The 17,281-nt window shown below is 44.3% G+C and overlaps 1 protein-coding gene across 2 annotated transcripts in view; it reads left to right on the top strand.

Moving 5' to 3' along the window:
* The window catches only part of KIF22 (kinesin family member 22), a 572,302-nt gene that overhangs the window by 344,724 nt on the left and 210,297 nt on the right, over positions 1-17,281 (top strand). For both annotated transcript variants that reach the window (XM_085618807.1, XM_085618808.1), the window contains one exon: positions 15,106-15,317. In XM_085618807.1, the coding sequence (XP_085474933.1) occupies positions 15,115-15,317 (203 nt within the window). In that variant the 5' untranslated portion in view covers positions 15,106-15,114. The remainder of the gene's footprint in view (positions 1-15,105; positions 15,318-17,281) is intronic.

The following is a 17,281-nucleotide window of genomic DNA, read 5'->3' as shown; positions in this document are numbered from 1 at the left end:
ACTACAAATATTCTTTAAAAATCGTACCTACTGTGAAAACGTAATTACTTCCCTGTTTTGGATAAAGGTCCCAGTACTGAGTATGGGAGCCCAGTACTGGATTACAAGAGTAATGAGAACCTACTTTACCTGCAACTTGAATTTTCCCCCATAGGGAATCATTGACTGTTTTTCTATGAAATTTCTTCTAAGTGTCAACTTTTAAAATGGCTAAATATTGCCTAAAAGTCACAACAGCAACTAAGTCGACTTTTATCACTTGTTTCGAGCTGTCCCAGGACTGAATCTAGGATCCAGTCCTGGAGTTACAAAAGTAATCTATTTCAAATAACTTAAAACTTCCATTGAGCTCAATGCATTATTGTGTTTGAAATTGTGTTGCCTATTGCAGGATTTAATGTACCAAGCACCACAGAGGGCATCTTGGAGATGCCCCCTGAAACTTAACCTACAATCCACGTCTGGTCTGAGAGGCTGCCTAGGCTGCCACACAGCAGACCTGTTGCTGGGCCCCTGGGTAGGAGAGCTCCTGCTCTCCTGGGCCTACAACAATGCACATCCTGGGCGAGGTGCTATGTCTCCTCCCCCAGGATGGACAGGGGGAAGCTTCAAAGGCATGCCGCCTCTGTGTGCTTCCCCAGGCCACTTGCAACCCCCACTCTGGTGGGAAGCCTGGCCAGAAACCCCAAATAAGGACATGGGATGTGCCAGCCTGCCAACCCCACCCCTCGGGTGGGGGCGAGGTGAAGCACATCTCCGGGCGCTCGCCATCTTGAAGATGGGAGGCCCTACCCAATCAGGACTAGGCTACTGCCCCCCTCCCACAGGAGAGGGGCAGAATAGGGGGTGTACCCACCCCAGGAGAGGGACCCATTGGTCCCTGCCCTTTACCTACCTGTAACGCCCCTAAATCTAGTATTTAGTGGCACCCTGAACCTTCCTTCACCAGATTCCAAAATACAAAGGAGAGCAAGAAGAAAGAAGACGCCCTACAGCTGCTAAGAGGAAGACACCAACTGCTTTGGCCCCAGCCCTACCAGCCTGTCGATCCTCGAACCTGCTCCTGCTACAACCCGGCACCTCTTGTGGCCAGCAACCTCACAAACCCCAGAGGACCTGGCTACCTTTGGGCTCTAAGCACCTGAGACTCCCATGAGTAGAGGCTCTACTCCAAACCAGCTTCTAATCCCTGGCATCAGCCCGGAACCGCGAACCCTGCACACTCTGCACCCGCCAAGCCTGGCCTGTGCCGGAGTGAACAAAGACTACGAGGACGACCCCCTGGCGACTGTGACCTCGAGTCCGGCACCCAAGGTTTTCCCCCGACGCTCCTGGCGACGCCTGCAGCCTCAGAACCAGGTACTGCCCCAACCCGCAATGAACAGAGGGTAAGATATCCTGACACCAAAAGGCACCCCGGCGTCCCGCGGCCCCCTGTGCCCAACTCCTGGGTACCTACCTATCCTCCAACTACCCAACTTACCTCTCGAAGTGTTGGTGGCAACTGAAGAATCTTCGTCCCCGAGCTTGCAGCCTTTTTCCAAACCGAAGCTTTCCCATTGAAGTCAATTGAACGCCCGAAGGCTCAAAAGCACCCTGCACCCAGCCGCCCGAGTGGCCCTGGCAGTGTTACCTGTACACCTATCTACTTCCCCATTTGGCCTGAGCAAGTGACCAGGAGCCCAGCTCCCACAGCCACGTGGCCTGCTAGTCAGCCACCAACCAAGGCCTAACTCTCCCTGCACCCGGCTACCCCTTTGCTGCTGAGGGTAACTTCTGTACCTACCTGTCCCTGGGAGACACCGGAGTCTGTGCCCAGAACCTTAACTTTGCCAGTCGAATACTTACCTTAAAGCCGATAACTCAAGTTTCTCCATAGGGTAACATTGACTGGTTTCTTCTGAAATTTCTTCTAAGTGTGGAGTTTTCAAAACCTAAAATATTCACCAAAAGTCAGCCGAGTAACGAAAACGAAAATACTCACCTGCTATTAGGTGAGCTCCCAGTGCTGGATCTTGGTGCCCAGCACTGACCCTGAAAAATATTCATAACCATACTTACCAGTAACCCAATTTTCTTCCATAGGAAATCATTGATTGCTTTTCTGTGAAATTTCTTCTAAGTGTCGATTTTTGCAAACTAAGTATTCCTTAAAAATCGTATAAATTGTAAAAACGTAATTACTTACCTGTTTTGGATAAAGGTCCCAGTACTGAGTCTAGGCACCCAGTACTGCATTACAAAAGTAACTAACATACTATACCTACAACTTGCATTTTCTTCCATAGGGAATCATTGCCTGTTTTCTATGAAATTTCTTCCAAGTGTCAACTTTTAAAATAGCAAAATATTACTTAATAAACCTAGTAGTAACCAAGTCGACTTTTATCACTTGTTTCTAAGAACTGTCCCAGGACTGAATATAGGATCCAGTCCTGGAATTACAAAAGTAATCCTGAGAGTAATCTATTACAGATAACCTGAAACTTCCATTGAACTCAGTGCATTGTGTTTAAACTGTGTTGCCTTTTGCAACAACTTGTAAATATCTACAAAAGCCAATTGCATGTTGCTAAATTATTTACCTAAAGCATCTCATTCTGAGAAAGTATATTTTGATACCTGTTGTTGGTTCTAAAATAAAACGAGCATATATTTTTTTTTATATATAATCCATTGGCCTAGAGTTCAGTTTAGTGTGAGACCATTTGCTGACTGAGTGTGTACAACAAATGCTTTACACTGTCCTCTGATACTGCCTTACTGCTCGACCAAGCTACCACTTTAGAGAGTAAGTTTATATCTAACTTTAGCCTCTGCCAAACCTCTAGGGACTGTGGACTCTGTACACACTGTACCTATTTGGGAACAGTATATACAGAGCCACTTTCTCACAAAGGACAGTTGTTAAATATCTCATTTATGCTCCCACATTCCTTATTTACTGTGGTAATATAAAGACGACTATATACCTTAGCATAGGTCGCTTTGTTTCGAAGCAACTGTGGCTTACATGGGTTTAATTGTAAATGGCCTACCAGTGTTTGTGCTGGTCACCAGTTCCTTTAGGTTGAAGGAACCACAATGGTTTCTTCTTTGGTGAGTAGTTGGTAAAATCTTCAGCTTCGACTATTGTCTGCAGAGGAGCTGCCCTCCCAGAGGTTACTAAAACTTTGAAAGAGGCTTACTTGTTGCAGATCATGGGTTAGGCATGCAGTTGGCACCCCAGTCCTCACAGGTATCTTGTAATCCTGGAGTGGATCTTAAAACTTTATTTTTACGTATGCTGGAAATCATTGGCGTTCTTATTAGGCTTATCTTGTTTGGGATACCAGAAATGTAGACTTATTGTGGCCATTTGGTTCTGAAGTCAGTTAAGGAATTTCTTTGAGAGCTTGGTGTAAACTTGGTTTATCACACCCGGACGTCATAAGGACTTTTCTCGGCTCAATCAGATTTTTCAGTTTAGAGGATTGCTCCCTTTGTGGAGAAAGGTTTCCACTTAAATAAGAACGATTTCCACACTCATTTAATGGTAAAAAAGCTTTTGTTAAATTAATTCTACCCATTTTGTTTGCATTTACAACACTTCCTTGCCAAATGTTTTTCTAAAATCGAAAGCGCTGTTGGTGGTTTTATCAAGTCAAGTAAGAGTCGCTATAGCAGTCAACTGTTTAAATATGCGCAAGATGAAGAGAAGGCTAGCTTTATTTAAACATGGAATTACGAAGCAACTGTGGCTCATTATTTGCAATCCACAAAATTATGGTTTCTGTGAAAGAATACCTTCTCAATATTGCACTTCAATGCTTTTTTGAAGATTCCCAAAATCCAAAACAGGTTACACACAATCGTAGAGTAATTCCTGAAGCTGTCAACTCTTCAGCATATAATACTTGGTTACATGCAGAATCCACTTTAAAGGGGTAGATCTTGGGATGGGTGATTTGTAAACGTTCCTGTTGGAGAGGCGTAGACCAAAGAAAGACCCATGCAATTTTACTCTGGTTTGATGCTCTGTTATACACCATTACTGCTACACAAATTGAATTGTTTTATTTCTGGTAAGTGCCACCAAGACAATGTAGGGACTTTGCACCAATATGACTTCAGATTTTCCTATTTGAAAAGCACCAGGGAAAGATTTTAAATTTATTGCACTGGCGAGCGATATTCTGTTTGTAGTACTGGTTAGGTCAGAGTTGTCACTGAAAAATATATATCAAAAAAATTGGGGGTGGGTGGACCTAGATAGATTTCAGATGTTAATTTCTATAGTATTTGATGCTTTCCTATGCAGAAAATGCTAGTGATGTTACACCAAACTCTATGAAAAGTAGTAATTTACTCAAGGATGCCTTTGCTAGGTGTGGTGTAAATCTGTCCATCACCTGAAGGTCCAGCATGGGTCAAGGAGTGCGTGGGCTCATAAACCCCATTGCAGAGCCCACAAAATAAAATCCTGGCCAGCCCACTAAGTTAAACATCTCCTTTTCTGGCATTCACTAAGCCATGGGTCTCCAACCTTTTCTGTAATAAGTGCTACTCCGGCTCAATGATGACCATTATAAGCTAATAATACTTGTGTTGTAATAGTGACCACATCAGATTGCATTAGCGGCCATCATAAACATGTTTATTACCAGCAGTGATTTCCTTCGGGCATCAAGTATGGTTGCCAGCAGTAATGTGAAAATTGCTTACATTTGGAATGCCTCTACCTGGATAATGCATAACTGCAATACTTGGGTAACAAATTAAAACTATTGTATGTTATCATTTGATATAGCACACAAACTAATCATCCCCAAACGAATATCAGTACAATAGCCATGTTTTTTAAACTTTTTTTTTTTTTTTTTTTTTTTTTTTTATCTTTCCAAACTCTGAGCAAAGTCTATGTACAGATGGTTCCTTCCAGTGGATGGGGGTGAGATATGGAAACGCCTTCCCGCCATATCTGACAGTACGATTTTGCAGCATTGGCAAAAAGGCTTTGTCTTTAGATCTTAACGGTCTGGTTATATAATGTTGTCTGAGTCTGTTTTGCAGGTAAGATGGAGCGTTCTCGTTTAGTGCCTTGTATGTGAGACCGCATATCTTAAAGTTGAGCCTTTTCCTGATGGGTAACCAGAGGAAAGAGTTCAGGATCTGGGCAGAAGAGGATGTAGGTGGAAGATTACAAACCAGTCGGCTGCCATGTTCTGTACCACTTGTAACATGGACAGCAATGTTTTGTTTGCAGCAACCAGTAGAGCATTGCCATAGTTTAGTGCAAGACTTGATCACAATTCGTTTAGAGTTCTGCTAGAAGTTGGGGAGCCAAAGGAGGGTTTTTTTTTCTTTTCTTCAGTAAACGCATGGTGGCAAAGCAGGTTCCACAAATGGGTCGATACATGCACTTTTGTAGTGAGGGTAAGGTCAAATTTTACGCCTAGGTTTTTTGCTACTGGCTTTGGGGATGGGGCAGGCCCCAATTCAGGGGCCCTCTAATCAGATTTTATAAATTCTAAGCTATACCAAATAAGGGTCTGTGTTTTTTTTCTCCATTCAGTTGCAAACAATTACTCCACATCCAGAGAGCAGTCTTCTTCATACAATCAGAGTAGCGGGATTTAACCTCTTCTAGTTCTTGACCAGTTGTGTATCCTCGGTAAATGGAATTGCCCCAAAACATGCCTTGATGATCCGTGCCAGGGAGGGACAACTTAGACGTTGAATAATGTAGGGCTAAGTAAGGGACCTTGTGGTGTTCCTGTAAAAGGGCAAGGTGCGCAATTTGAAGGGGTACAGAAAGATGTATTGAGTGTGGTCTTTTAGGAGGTCGATGAAGCATTCAAATGCTTTAATATGGACTCTTAACACCCCCCCACACACAAATGTCATGCAGCCTGCAAATGAGAATCCTATGTGAGACCATATCGAAGGCCACTGGCCACTCGAAGTACTAGCATCGCTGGAGTGCCTGCATCCAGGGACAGTAATAGTCCATGATGGGGACTAGCACAGTCTGTGCTGTGGTATGCTCTAAACCCAGGCTGGGAAGGATCGAGAAGCCTGTATTTTTTCTAAGAAGGAAGAGTTGCTTATTTATGATCTACTCTAGAAATGTGCTGCGGAAAGGGAATAGTGATATGGGCCGAAAATTAGCTGGGATGCGGTCAGCTTTTGGTTTCTTTATATTGGGGGAGATTAGGGCAGTTTCCAATTCAGTGGGAACAGAAGCTAGGTCCATGGAAAGGTTAAAAAGTGACAAGGTGGAAGGGACGATTAAGCTGGAAATGCTCACCATAATGCTGAGTGGGCACGGGTCCAGGGGGAATCCTGATTTGGCTGTCTTGAGCAGCCCCTGGGTCTGCTCTAATGCACATGAGAAAGCGCTCCAGATAAAAAGTGGCAATAGGAGAAGGCAGATTTAAATCAGGAGTGCTGACTGCCTCCAGGAGGCAGGGAAGTTTGCATAGATTTTTAATATTTTTCTTCAAAAAAATTGAGTGGTGTCGCATAGTTCTCTGAAGACCAAGATAAGATGCAGACAAGCACAAGCTTTGGTTGTCAAGTGTTGTAAAAATCCCTTTTGTAAAATTTTCAACTTGCTCAGTGTCCTTTGGGTTAAAAAAAATAAATACAAATTCTCTGAGCTGTTTTAATATTATGATGATTGCTCTTAAGCAGCAGTGTTGGTGCTTCCTTATCTGAAACGGATAGTCTTATGCCATCACCTTTCCAGCTTTTTGCACTTAGTTTTCAAGTTTCAAAATCAGCCGAAAACCAAGGGGCATTGTTCCTTCTGGGGGTGGCTGAAGACTTTTGAGAGGAGGCGACTAGGTCGAGGCCCCGGGTGAGCCATGGAAATCGGCAGGTGCATTGTCCTTGTCTGAAACACTTAAAAGCACAGGATTAGTAAATGCTATGCCATTGAGACAGATTTCTATTCTCTTTTAGCCTGTCTGGCTTCTCTTAGGTAACACAACTTCATATGTCTTAGGAATTTGGAAATTAATCAGATATTAATCTGTCTAAAGAAGCAGTAAAACTAAAGGTGACTCACACCTACACTCGGGAGTTGTTAAAGATCAGGTCTAACGTATGGCTTGCAGAGTGGCTGTGGTCCACCACAATCTGAGTTAGGCCTTACATCTCCAGGTTGGCTAGAAACTGCTACCTCAATATTTTGGGTATTTCCCCATATAAATCAAAGTGCTTGGAAGCCAGAATATGAGTGATGCTTTCTGCTAGAAGATTACTAAAATCCGTAGCAGAGTTAAATTCTAAAAACCTTTCTACCCACTCAGCTAGCAGGGTCTTGACTACTACTAATTTGACTGTCTCTGAAAACAATAGCCACGCCTCATCCTGGTCTGGTCTCTTGGTCGAGGTTTTATAATTGATATGGCTCTGGGAGAGAACGAAATGCATGGTAACGAGGCTGCATTCAGCCACATTTCAGTAAAAAAAAAACTTCTGATGGGGAAAATTAACTGGCCCCACAGTTCTGTTGCATGTTTTGACATTGCCCTTGTATTACACTATGAGCTTTTTAGAGTGCGGGGGAGGGGGTAGAGGGAGACATGGGGATGGGAGTGGTCAATCAGCTTCTGGCTCTTTATGAGTTTGGCGATTTGAATTAACTGGTGTGGGACTAGCCGCTGAAACCTCACTAGATGGGGAATAGAGAAACAAGAGAACCTACATATTAAACAAGAGACCGGTCCTTTGAGGCGAGGATGAAAATGGCCAGGGTAGCGCAAAACACAAGTCAGAGCACCTGTGTGTAGGATTGTAGAGGTGGCGATCTGGAGAGGAGTAGTAAAAATTCATAGTAGAATTGACTGTTCTAGTTAAAGCAGTGCAGTTCCTTGTGTCCGGCGCAGGCAACCCCAGACATGCTTGCTTTGGGGCACCAGTGGTGTATCCACTGCATGTCTGCATCCCCATTAGTTCTAATAAGCGTCTCGGGCGAGTGAGGAGAGATGCCTAGACCGCTGAACCGTGACCAAAATGGCTGCCCAGAATGGGAATCAGTATGTGGGCAGCCTGCAGAGCACTGTTTCCGCATCAAATGGCCATGCCGCGGTGAAATGAGTGCGAAAATGCGTGTGCAAACTTAAAATCACAACCATGACACCCTAAGCAGTAGACTAAAAGCAGTTACAGCACACTCTCCGCATCAGACAGCAATGCCGCGGCGGAACGTAGAGTGCAGAAGTGCATGTGCAGATCTAAATTCACGGCAGTAACACCACCAGCAATAAACTAAAGAGTTAAAAATACCACCAAGCAGCAGAAAATGTAGCGAAGGTTTTGAGCTTGCCTCCATTTGGAAATATTAGGAATGATTCCCCACACAGCATGATTTATCACTCCTATCTTCTTTAAACATATTTTGGAAATTCAACCATTTATCTCCAGAAATCTGGTTTTAAGTACTGAAATGCACTGTTTTTATTGTCTTGAATTCACACTTTTCAATTTTGGTGTACATATATTTAAAGCGAGCAAAAGCTTCTAATTTAGCGTTGTCTGCACACAGGAGACCTATTTTCAAGTAGGTGGAGAGCTGATAGTAGCTCACAAACTACTTTCTGGAAAAGCCTTCTCTAAAGACTGCTTTCCTAATAGCTATCATGTTGCTCGTCAATCAGTCTTCAGCTACTGATCTTTACAAAGAAACGCAGACTCTGGCCAAAAGAGCATTACACACCATGGACATGCAACGGGGACTTTTGTACTGTCTACAAGGGACCAAAACCCTGAAGAAAGCGAACAAACTCTTCATCTCCTTTGCAAGAGAAAGCAAGGGTACACCAGTAACTAAGGGAACCATCGCACAGTGGAGAGTAGATGCAATCTAAACCGGCTACACAAGAGCAGGGAAAGCTTTGCTTACAAGACTTAGGGCTCACTCCACAAGTAAGAGAGCAACTCTAGGAAACATGCCTATCAAAGCCGTTTGCATGGCTGAGACACGGTTGTGCACATTCGCCTTCACAAAACACGAATGTGTGGACATCTGGGTAAACCGGGAAGCACCGGTGGAACAGAGTACTTCAACACCAGTCTGCGTATTCAAGCACATGTCAATCTAACCTCCCCCAAGGAGACAAACACCATGTAAGAATCTGAAGATGGCAATCACACTTGGCAACTTACGGGATGCACATCTGACTTCACAGAGAATGAACTTACCACCAAACTGTGATCAACGCCCAAAAACAAAACCCACTATTCTGGACCCAATCACTAGATGTCAGAATAATGCTCAGCATGTGAATCCAGAAATGTTTTCATGCTGCAAACTACTCCTGATTAAGTAACCATTTTGTTTTGGGTGCCCTGTTGGAAGGCTAAACCCACGTGGTGTGTTCAGTTATATTGCTAAAGTATTATTGATTCTACTTTTGCTATTGGAATTGGAAAACACCAATGCAGTATGACAGGTTAGCATCTTGCCCAACTAATGCCTTCTAACATAGTTGTGGAACTTTGAAAATTCCATGCTTTAAACCTATTTAGACTTCTATAAACTGCAGCATGGCTTGCAAAATCCTAGCCATTTCATTTTACGACATTTAGGAGGTTGATGGTGTCACTGTTATCTCATGGATGTGATGTGTTAAGTGCTTAATACTGTCTTTCCACTTAACAAATGATGTGGTTATTACGGGAATTAAAGCCCACTGCCATAATTCTTTGTAAAGTGTTTGTTGCATAGAAAGTTTGTGATGGGTAGGCTAACCATTTTTGTGCTAGATTTTATTGTGGTGCGAGTCCAGTATTGGATGTCTCTTGGCCCTAGAGTCATGGGTAGATGTCTGTTCCTACAGACTTAAACACTGTAACAACTTGGTAGGGATACATGGTTGTCTTTCACAGACCTGATGTAATAATTGTCTCTCACATATGCTTGCAGCTGGTTCTCAATCGTATGTAGGGCTCCAGGTTTTATGGTATTTATTTTAACATTTCCGGCTGTATTTATATTTTGTGTATAAATGTAGTTGTAAAACTGTACATTTTCTTATTTATTTAAATGATAGACATGCAGTCATACTTTCTGTCGTGTTTTAGCTATTTAAGTTCCCAAATATTACATAATACAGCCACTGGCAAATATTGGTATTATACCACAAACGTATGTTGACAAATGCATTTAAAAAAAATGGTATTTCGAAATTACAATTGACATTCTCCAATATACAGATTGTTCTAGTATAACATTCCCGTTAGCTACACTACATATCTGCTGAACATAAAAGAAAACAATAACTAGCTAACATTGGGATTCCAGCCAATGACGCAGCAAGATTCAGGTTCTACATTTCTAGCACATGTTGCATTTAAACAAGCACCACTAAAGGGCAATCCTCCCAGAATCACATTGTGATACCTGTTGCTCCAAAACATGCACAGTAGGCTGTAACAATCCTACCTCTAGTAGGGTGGCCTACAGAGAGCCATGCAATAAATAACGGGGACATATGGTAATCTCTCCTCATGATGCTTCTACAACATAGGGCAGACTTCTGAATTCTAGGTACACACCCAGGTTGACCAATGCAGTTATTTAAAGAGATTCCACCCTATTTTTAAGTTATCATGCTCTCCATCTGCTCAGCTGTTGGGCTAAATGCATCAAAGTCAGCACGGAGAGTCATTGAAAAGAAGCACATTTTCTGGTTTTATCCATTTTTAAAAATAAATTCAGACTAACACATTTTGTCTATCTGTAAAAATTCATAAACTGAAACCCCCCCCCCCTTTAAAAAAAACCGCCTGATTTCAACAGTTTTCATTGAAGAATGGCTCTGCTCTGCTGCTTTAGTCTGTATCCCAAGAGACCTGCTGACGGCTCATTTCAGGGAACTATCCCAATCTGCACCTACGAAAAAAGTGGTATTTAATCATTCTGTCCTTTTTTAAGAAAAAAGTGACTAGATCTTGACTGCAACTTGGACCTATACAATTTGGGAAAGTTCCTCACACTGCTAAGGTTGAAAGATGCAGACTTGCCTCAGGCCTCGTGATGGTAGTTGCCAGGATTGACTGGCAGTGGTTGGTAAAGCTCAAGGGTAAAAAGAACAAATTATAAAGTCTTTACCAAGATCCTAGCTCTAATGGTAGGTTCACTCCTATATGTACATAGATGACCATCAAGAAAGGAAGTAGAACCTGGTCCGACGCCAAAACTTGGAACTATATTCAGTCTTGGTTCCTGTGAACCAACCCAGATTCTGCTTAATATCAGTCAAAATCTGGGTTCCAGCTTGTCAAAGGCCTTGTTTAGGAAAGTTGCCATCCATGGACTGCTTGCTGACTGAGGCAGTGACAGTCTGAAGGCTCCTAGGGCTACATGGATCCATCAAGCAGAACACTAAAGCCTGCTGTTAGCAAGACCAAGCCCCTTTTGATCTAGCCACCCCTGGTTCCAAGTTTACAATGGTGATCACTGGCTTGTCTACAGCTCCTCAGAGCAAGGGTTTACGGAGACTTTGCCTGCAGCTTTGTTAGCAGCTTGTCAGACAAGTCGGATTTTCGTCCACCTAAATGTGTTTGACATCAAGGCTTTTAAGGTATCGCCTGAGCCAGCGCATGCGCTGGATTGGCGAGATGTTAGACCTGTCAGCCCTTTGGGTGTTCCCTCCATCATTATTTATTTTGTCCCACTTTTGCCTCAAACCCTGTTAGTATTTTTCCTTTTTGGGAACCACCAGACTTTTTAGTGTTGGCGCAGGGTCAGGGAGCCATTTTCCCTACCCCTGGAACTTCTGTCTGAGGGCCTGAGATACAAAATGGTGGCCACCTATTGTCACCTGTGACATCACTGGAACCTACTAGCACCTTCCAGAACATTCTAGAACCCTGTGACAGTGTGAGGCAGTTTGGAATGTTGGGAAGCCAGCTCAGAGTTGGCAGTTGGAGTTGGCAGTTGGCACCTGACTGAAGAGAGAGGAGCACAGAACTGAAGGAGGAAGGAGTGAGGCAGCAGGGGTGGAAACTTGTGCCTGGAGTGGGGTCCAGAAACCTACCCTTGATACTAGTCCCTGCTGACTGAGCCCAGCCTGGAGCCCTGTGTGGGAGAAAGCAAGAAAAACCATCTTAAGGACCTGGACAGCCGGAACAGGCCTTAAAAGTAAAGAACAGCAAGTTCCTGACCTGGTTACTGGTAACTTCCTGAAGTCCGACGTCGAAGCCTGGAGACCTGGAGCCCGAGGTGGAGAAGCGGCGCTGACTGGAAAGCCGACATCGTACCCGGAGCCGCCAGAGGTCGAGAGAGGGTGCCGACGGAGGTCGTGGAGACACCAGAGGTCGAGGAGGAAGTCACCTGAGGTCGAGTGTGCGGCGTCGACGGGGGAGTGAAGTCCGCCCTCCGGAGTCGCCGGAGACCGAGGTGAAGCGTGCCGGAGGTCGGGAGTGGAGATCGCACTCCGGAGTCGCCGGAACCTGAAGAGAAGCGTGCCGGAGGTCGGGAGTGGAGATCGCACTCGAGTCGCCGGAACCTGAAGAGAATCGTGCCGGAGGTCGGGAGTGGAGGTCGCACTCCGGAGTCGCCGGAACCTGAAGAGAATCGTGCCGGAGGTCGGGAGTGGAGGTCGCACTCCGGAGTCACCGGAACCTGAGGAAAGGTGCACCGGAGGTCGGGAGTGGAGATCGCACTCCGGAGCCGCCGGAGCCGACATCGAGCCGAGGCCGCCGACATCGAACCGGAACCGCCTCACGGCGTCGACACGACTCCAGCGGCGTCGGAACTTCATAAAAAGGGCAGTAAGTGGAATAGAGGGCGCCTAAGGCCCTGTGGAGCCCTAAGAGACCATCCTAGGGGCTAGAGAGGTGCTGGAACCAGCTTGATAGTGCCAGGGGTGAGCTGAGACTAATACAGAGGGGTTGTGTAGTGTGGGAGAGCCAGATCTCTAGATTCCCCCTTGATCTACCTCAGTTTAAGCCTCAGCCTTGTCCAAGCCAAGTAGTACACCCCTCAGGTCATCCAAAACTCTACAAGCTGGGATTGGGCCAAATCATCCCATAGTACCTCAGGAATGTGAACTGATTTTCAAGTGTCACTGTTGGCTTCTATTATTTATTGAGAGCACTGTTTTTATTGTATTCATCCTATTTATGGCCGCACAGTATTTATTGTCTCGCAGTATTTATTGTCTCGCAGTATTTATTGCCTCATAATATTTAATTGCCTTTTATGTAATGCACTTATATTTATGCCTTGCCTATTTATGATCTACCTTATTTATTGAATCGTTGAAGTATTATTTATTTGACTTACCCTTCCACAGGAAAAGCCTTGTGTACTGTGATTGTATTTATTTAATCAGCAACTAAGAGAAAAGAAGATAAAGAGATATATTTTCAGTATAATTTTTAAGGTGTAGTGTCGTTTTTGGAACGGATGCACGCATGGTTATTGTGTGGGTATGACGTATGCTTAGCACGGTGCCTGACCCCTGACCACTCGAGCCAAGCTACCACAGTGTATGTCTGGGAGAACACCACCACCCTTCCGGTGTGGGAGAGTGTTTTTCTAACACGAGACATTTAGTGAGTGGGCTTCAGAAATCAGACCACAAGCTTTTGCTTGTGGCCTAAAGCTTGCAGGCACGCGCACAGCTGCCATCTGGCTTTCCTCTCTCACTCGCACCCTTACACTCGCAGGATGCTGCAGCTGCTTTCACTTTTGCCGCCGCGTGCACCACTCGTGTGTGTTTTTTTGTTTTTTTTTAAATTTCCTTTTAGAGCGCGCGCGCACACACAACTCCCCGGGCTTAGTGCTTTGAGCTGATATTGTCCGACTACATTACATTGGGCGTTAGCCGCTTGCCTGTCCCGCATAATTATAGCGCAAACTTGAACCAAGGGCATAGCGCTTCACATGGAAATCAGCTCCCCTTACACAATTTTTTTTAAGCGGTGTTACGAAGCGATTTGTACGGAATCACAAGATGCTGCTCCTGAGCTGAGATTCTAACCTAGTTACCCAGTTCTAACATCCGCAGCCCTAGCCACAACGGGTGTGTTATTAGATTTGTCATAAGAAGCACTCCCTCAGCTGTGAAAATGTAGTGCTTTCACCTGATATTGTCGATTACATTAGGCCTCACCTGCTTGCCTGTCCCGCATAATTAGAACGCAAACTTGAACCAATGGCATTATAGCGCTTTACATGGAAATCAGCTCCCCTTACACAACCGTTTTTAAGCACAGTGTAACTCGCACTGTGCCACCTCAGCCTCACTCTGCGCCACCCCAGAGTATCATTCAGTATCGCCTAAGCATCGTCTCCAACACTACCACCTCTGCCTGCTCTCAGGATCTGGTACCGGTTGATTCTCCCCTAGCGTCTAGCTGCTGCTAGTGTTACAATACAGGTACTAGTTCCCAACCTTCACCCTCTGATTATGCCCCCTCACAAAAAAAAGCTTTAACAAACAACCATTGGAATAAGCAGAAACAAGTTGCCAGCATTTCAAGAACAAAAACACTAGGACTTTTTTTTTTTATTTTTTTTTTTTATTGTAAATACTTTTAATATGGCCGTTCAGTTGTACATATTGCTTTCTTGTTCATATATAAGGTAAAAAAAGCTGGCACTTTTTTATTAAAACTTTTCAGCAAGCTGCACAGCAGCCACACTTCTCTACAGCACAGCTTAAGGACGTTGGTAAAGTCAATAGTTCTGGCTAAACACTTATAAGGTCCCAAAGGTGAGACCTATTGGCTATGCCAATGCTTGTTTTAATCCTTTTTCCAGACTGATGGGGAACCACACACTCTTTAGTATGTGCTGTTTTTTTTTTATCTATACTTAAGATTTGTGTGGTTCATTCAGTAGTCTTGTGAAGCTCGATGAAGCAGGTTTGTTAGCTCAGAGTGGTGAGGATAGCTGGGAAAATGAGACTTCTAAGAAGTGTGTCTGATGAAGATGCTATAAGCCAGGGGCATCTTTTGGGCCTATATCTTCTAGTGTGAGTGTTAGTAAGATTGCTTTGTTGAGAAGATGTTACTTATGTGAGACCTCCAAAGCAATTTACATATGTTGGAAGGATAAATAAATTTGAGTATGGAAATCTGACTTTATAACTAATGTTTTTTAAGGCTTTCGACATGATGCCAAAGCGAGTTAGTGTTATGGAGCCTTCAAGTCACCCCAAGAAGAGTGCTCCTGCACGAGTAAAGGTTGGTGTCCGTCTGCGACCATGCATGAACCTGGAAGAGGGCCAACAGCAGAGGCCATGTGTGCGGGGGCTGAACGATCAGTCTTTGGAGATAGTCAACTGGAGGAACCAGCTGGAAACCATGCAATACCAGTAAGTACTCTGTTATAGGTGTAACATGCATGGTCCTTAGACCCCAGTCGTACCAAAGCATATTTTTATCTAGCACAGTAGGAGAATGCACCTAGAGATTAATGATAAATTTGTACCTTTTCCTGATCTCAATCCTAATCATGATCACATGAAAACAAGAGCATTGCCTATAATTTTTCAACTTCCTTCCCACAGTAATTTGTTTACCTCGCTACACACTCCAGGAAAGGGGGGGGGAAGGTGTGTGTGTGTCTCTCACTCTCCTCTTCACACATAGCCCGCACTCAACGTTCAGAATAACTTATTGCTGCAACGCCATTCAATCTCAACTGGTCATACAAAGTAAAATTGCCCAATCACCATTCGAATTTATATTTAAAGTAAATTTGCTTTTTTATAATTTAAGGATAAGGTCTTTCCATTCATTGTCATGGATGCCTTCATAGTTACACAGGTGAGACGCTAACATCATAATAATGAACCTGTAAATTCATTATTCACATGCACTTCAATGACCATCAAAACCATGTGCATGTATTGTATTAACGTAAACGGAGCCTATTTTTGTTTTTGTTTAAACATTTTTTTGTTTTATTACCAACATACCAATCCAATTCCCACAAAAGCCCCAGCAACTCACCAGAGAATATTACATATGACATTTCAACCATTTATGCATTGGAGAAGTTACCCTTCCTGCTGCCCCCCCCCCCCCCCCACTCCCTCCCGCAACCCATGTCCGTGTGCCCCCGTCTTCCTATCCTCCCACTGATGTGGCCCTCCCTATTACTATGATGCATATAGGGGTATTCAAACCTGTCTGTCAGCTTGGACGTTCCTCTGGGTTCAGCCGCGTTGAATGTGTCCACCTACCATAGTGACCCCCCTCCTACTCCCCTCTTATCGCATCCTCATGTCGATCAGGTATGCCCCCCTCTCCTATGTTTTCTGACATCAGCCCCTGAAGTTCAACCACTAGTGACTCCCATGCACGGGCCGTCGCTAACGCCTTTTCGTCGTTCCTCCTATGCGCTAATTGCAGGCGAAGTGTGCCCTCCGCGCCTGCCCATTTCGCGAACGCCGTCCTCCACCTCAAAGCTAGGCCCCACCCTTGACTTCCAATGCATGGTTAGCTCCCTCTTGGCCATGATCAACCCTAAGTCACAGAACTTGCTAGTAACCTTCGTGCGGCAGGTGTGGGGGAACCAAAGCAACAGGCAGGCCCCCATCTCAAAATCGATGTTGCGATCTGTCACTTGGTTCAGGCATTCCGTGACGTCTTCCCAGTAACTACCCAGCGCAAGACCAAAACATATGGCGAAAATCAGCCCCATCTCCCCCACACCGCGGGCACTGAGAATGGGTGCCCCCAAAATATTGCAATATCTTAACTGGCGTCAGGTATGCCCTGTGCAGTGTAAAAAAACTGTACTAGCTGAAACCGGGCAGCGTAAACGGAGCCTATTGCTCATTAATGCCAATACATTAGTAATTACATCATATGAAGAGACCAGTGAGATCACCCAAAATATAAAAATTCACTCTAAATGCAGGCGCAGTTGCCAAAACTAAACTAATTGCACATCACCAACTGATATTACCTTTCATAATAAAATGATGCATTTGTAATATGCCTCCCCAGATTGGGCTGTCAATCTCACTGATTTCCTCAAAACGAAACCCATCCAGTTTAGCTGTGAAAAGGACAGCTACACTCACCATGATAATCATGTCAGAGCCCCTTAGGTAGTTCATGGCCACCCTTTCAGTACCAAAGAAATATAAACCAACAGTTGTGAAATGAAGCAAATCTTTAAATCGAACAAAAAAAATGGGCACTGTTGTGGACTCTAGCAGAAAAGAGCTCCACCATATTGCGACCCAGAAATAAGGTTAAAAAAGAGGGCTGGGGGAGAGAGATATCCGTTAAAGCATGTAAGATCACTTCGATAACTACAACATCT

Source organism: Triturus cristatus, chromosome 7 (genome assembly GCF_964204655.1).
Source record: "Triturus cristatus chromosome 7, aTriCri1.1, whole genome shotgun sequence".
Lineage (NCBI taxonomy): Eukaryota > Metazoa > Chordata > Amphibia > Caudata > Salamandridae > Triturus > Triturus cristatus.
This window is presented reverse-complemented; position numbering and strand designations above follow the sequence as displayed.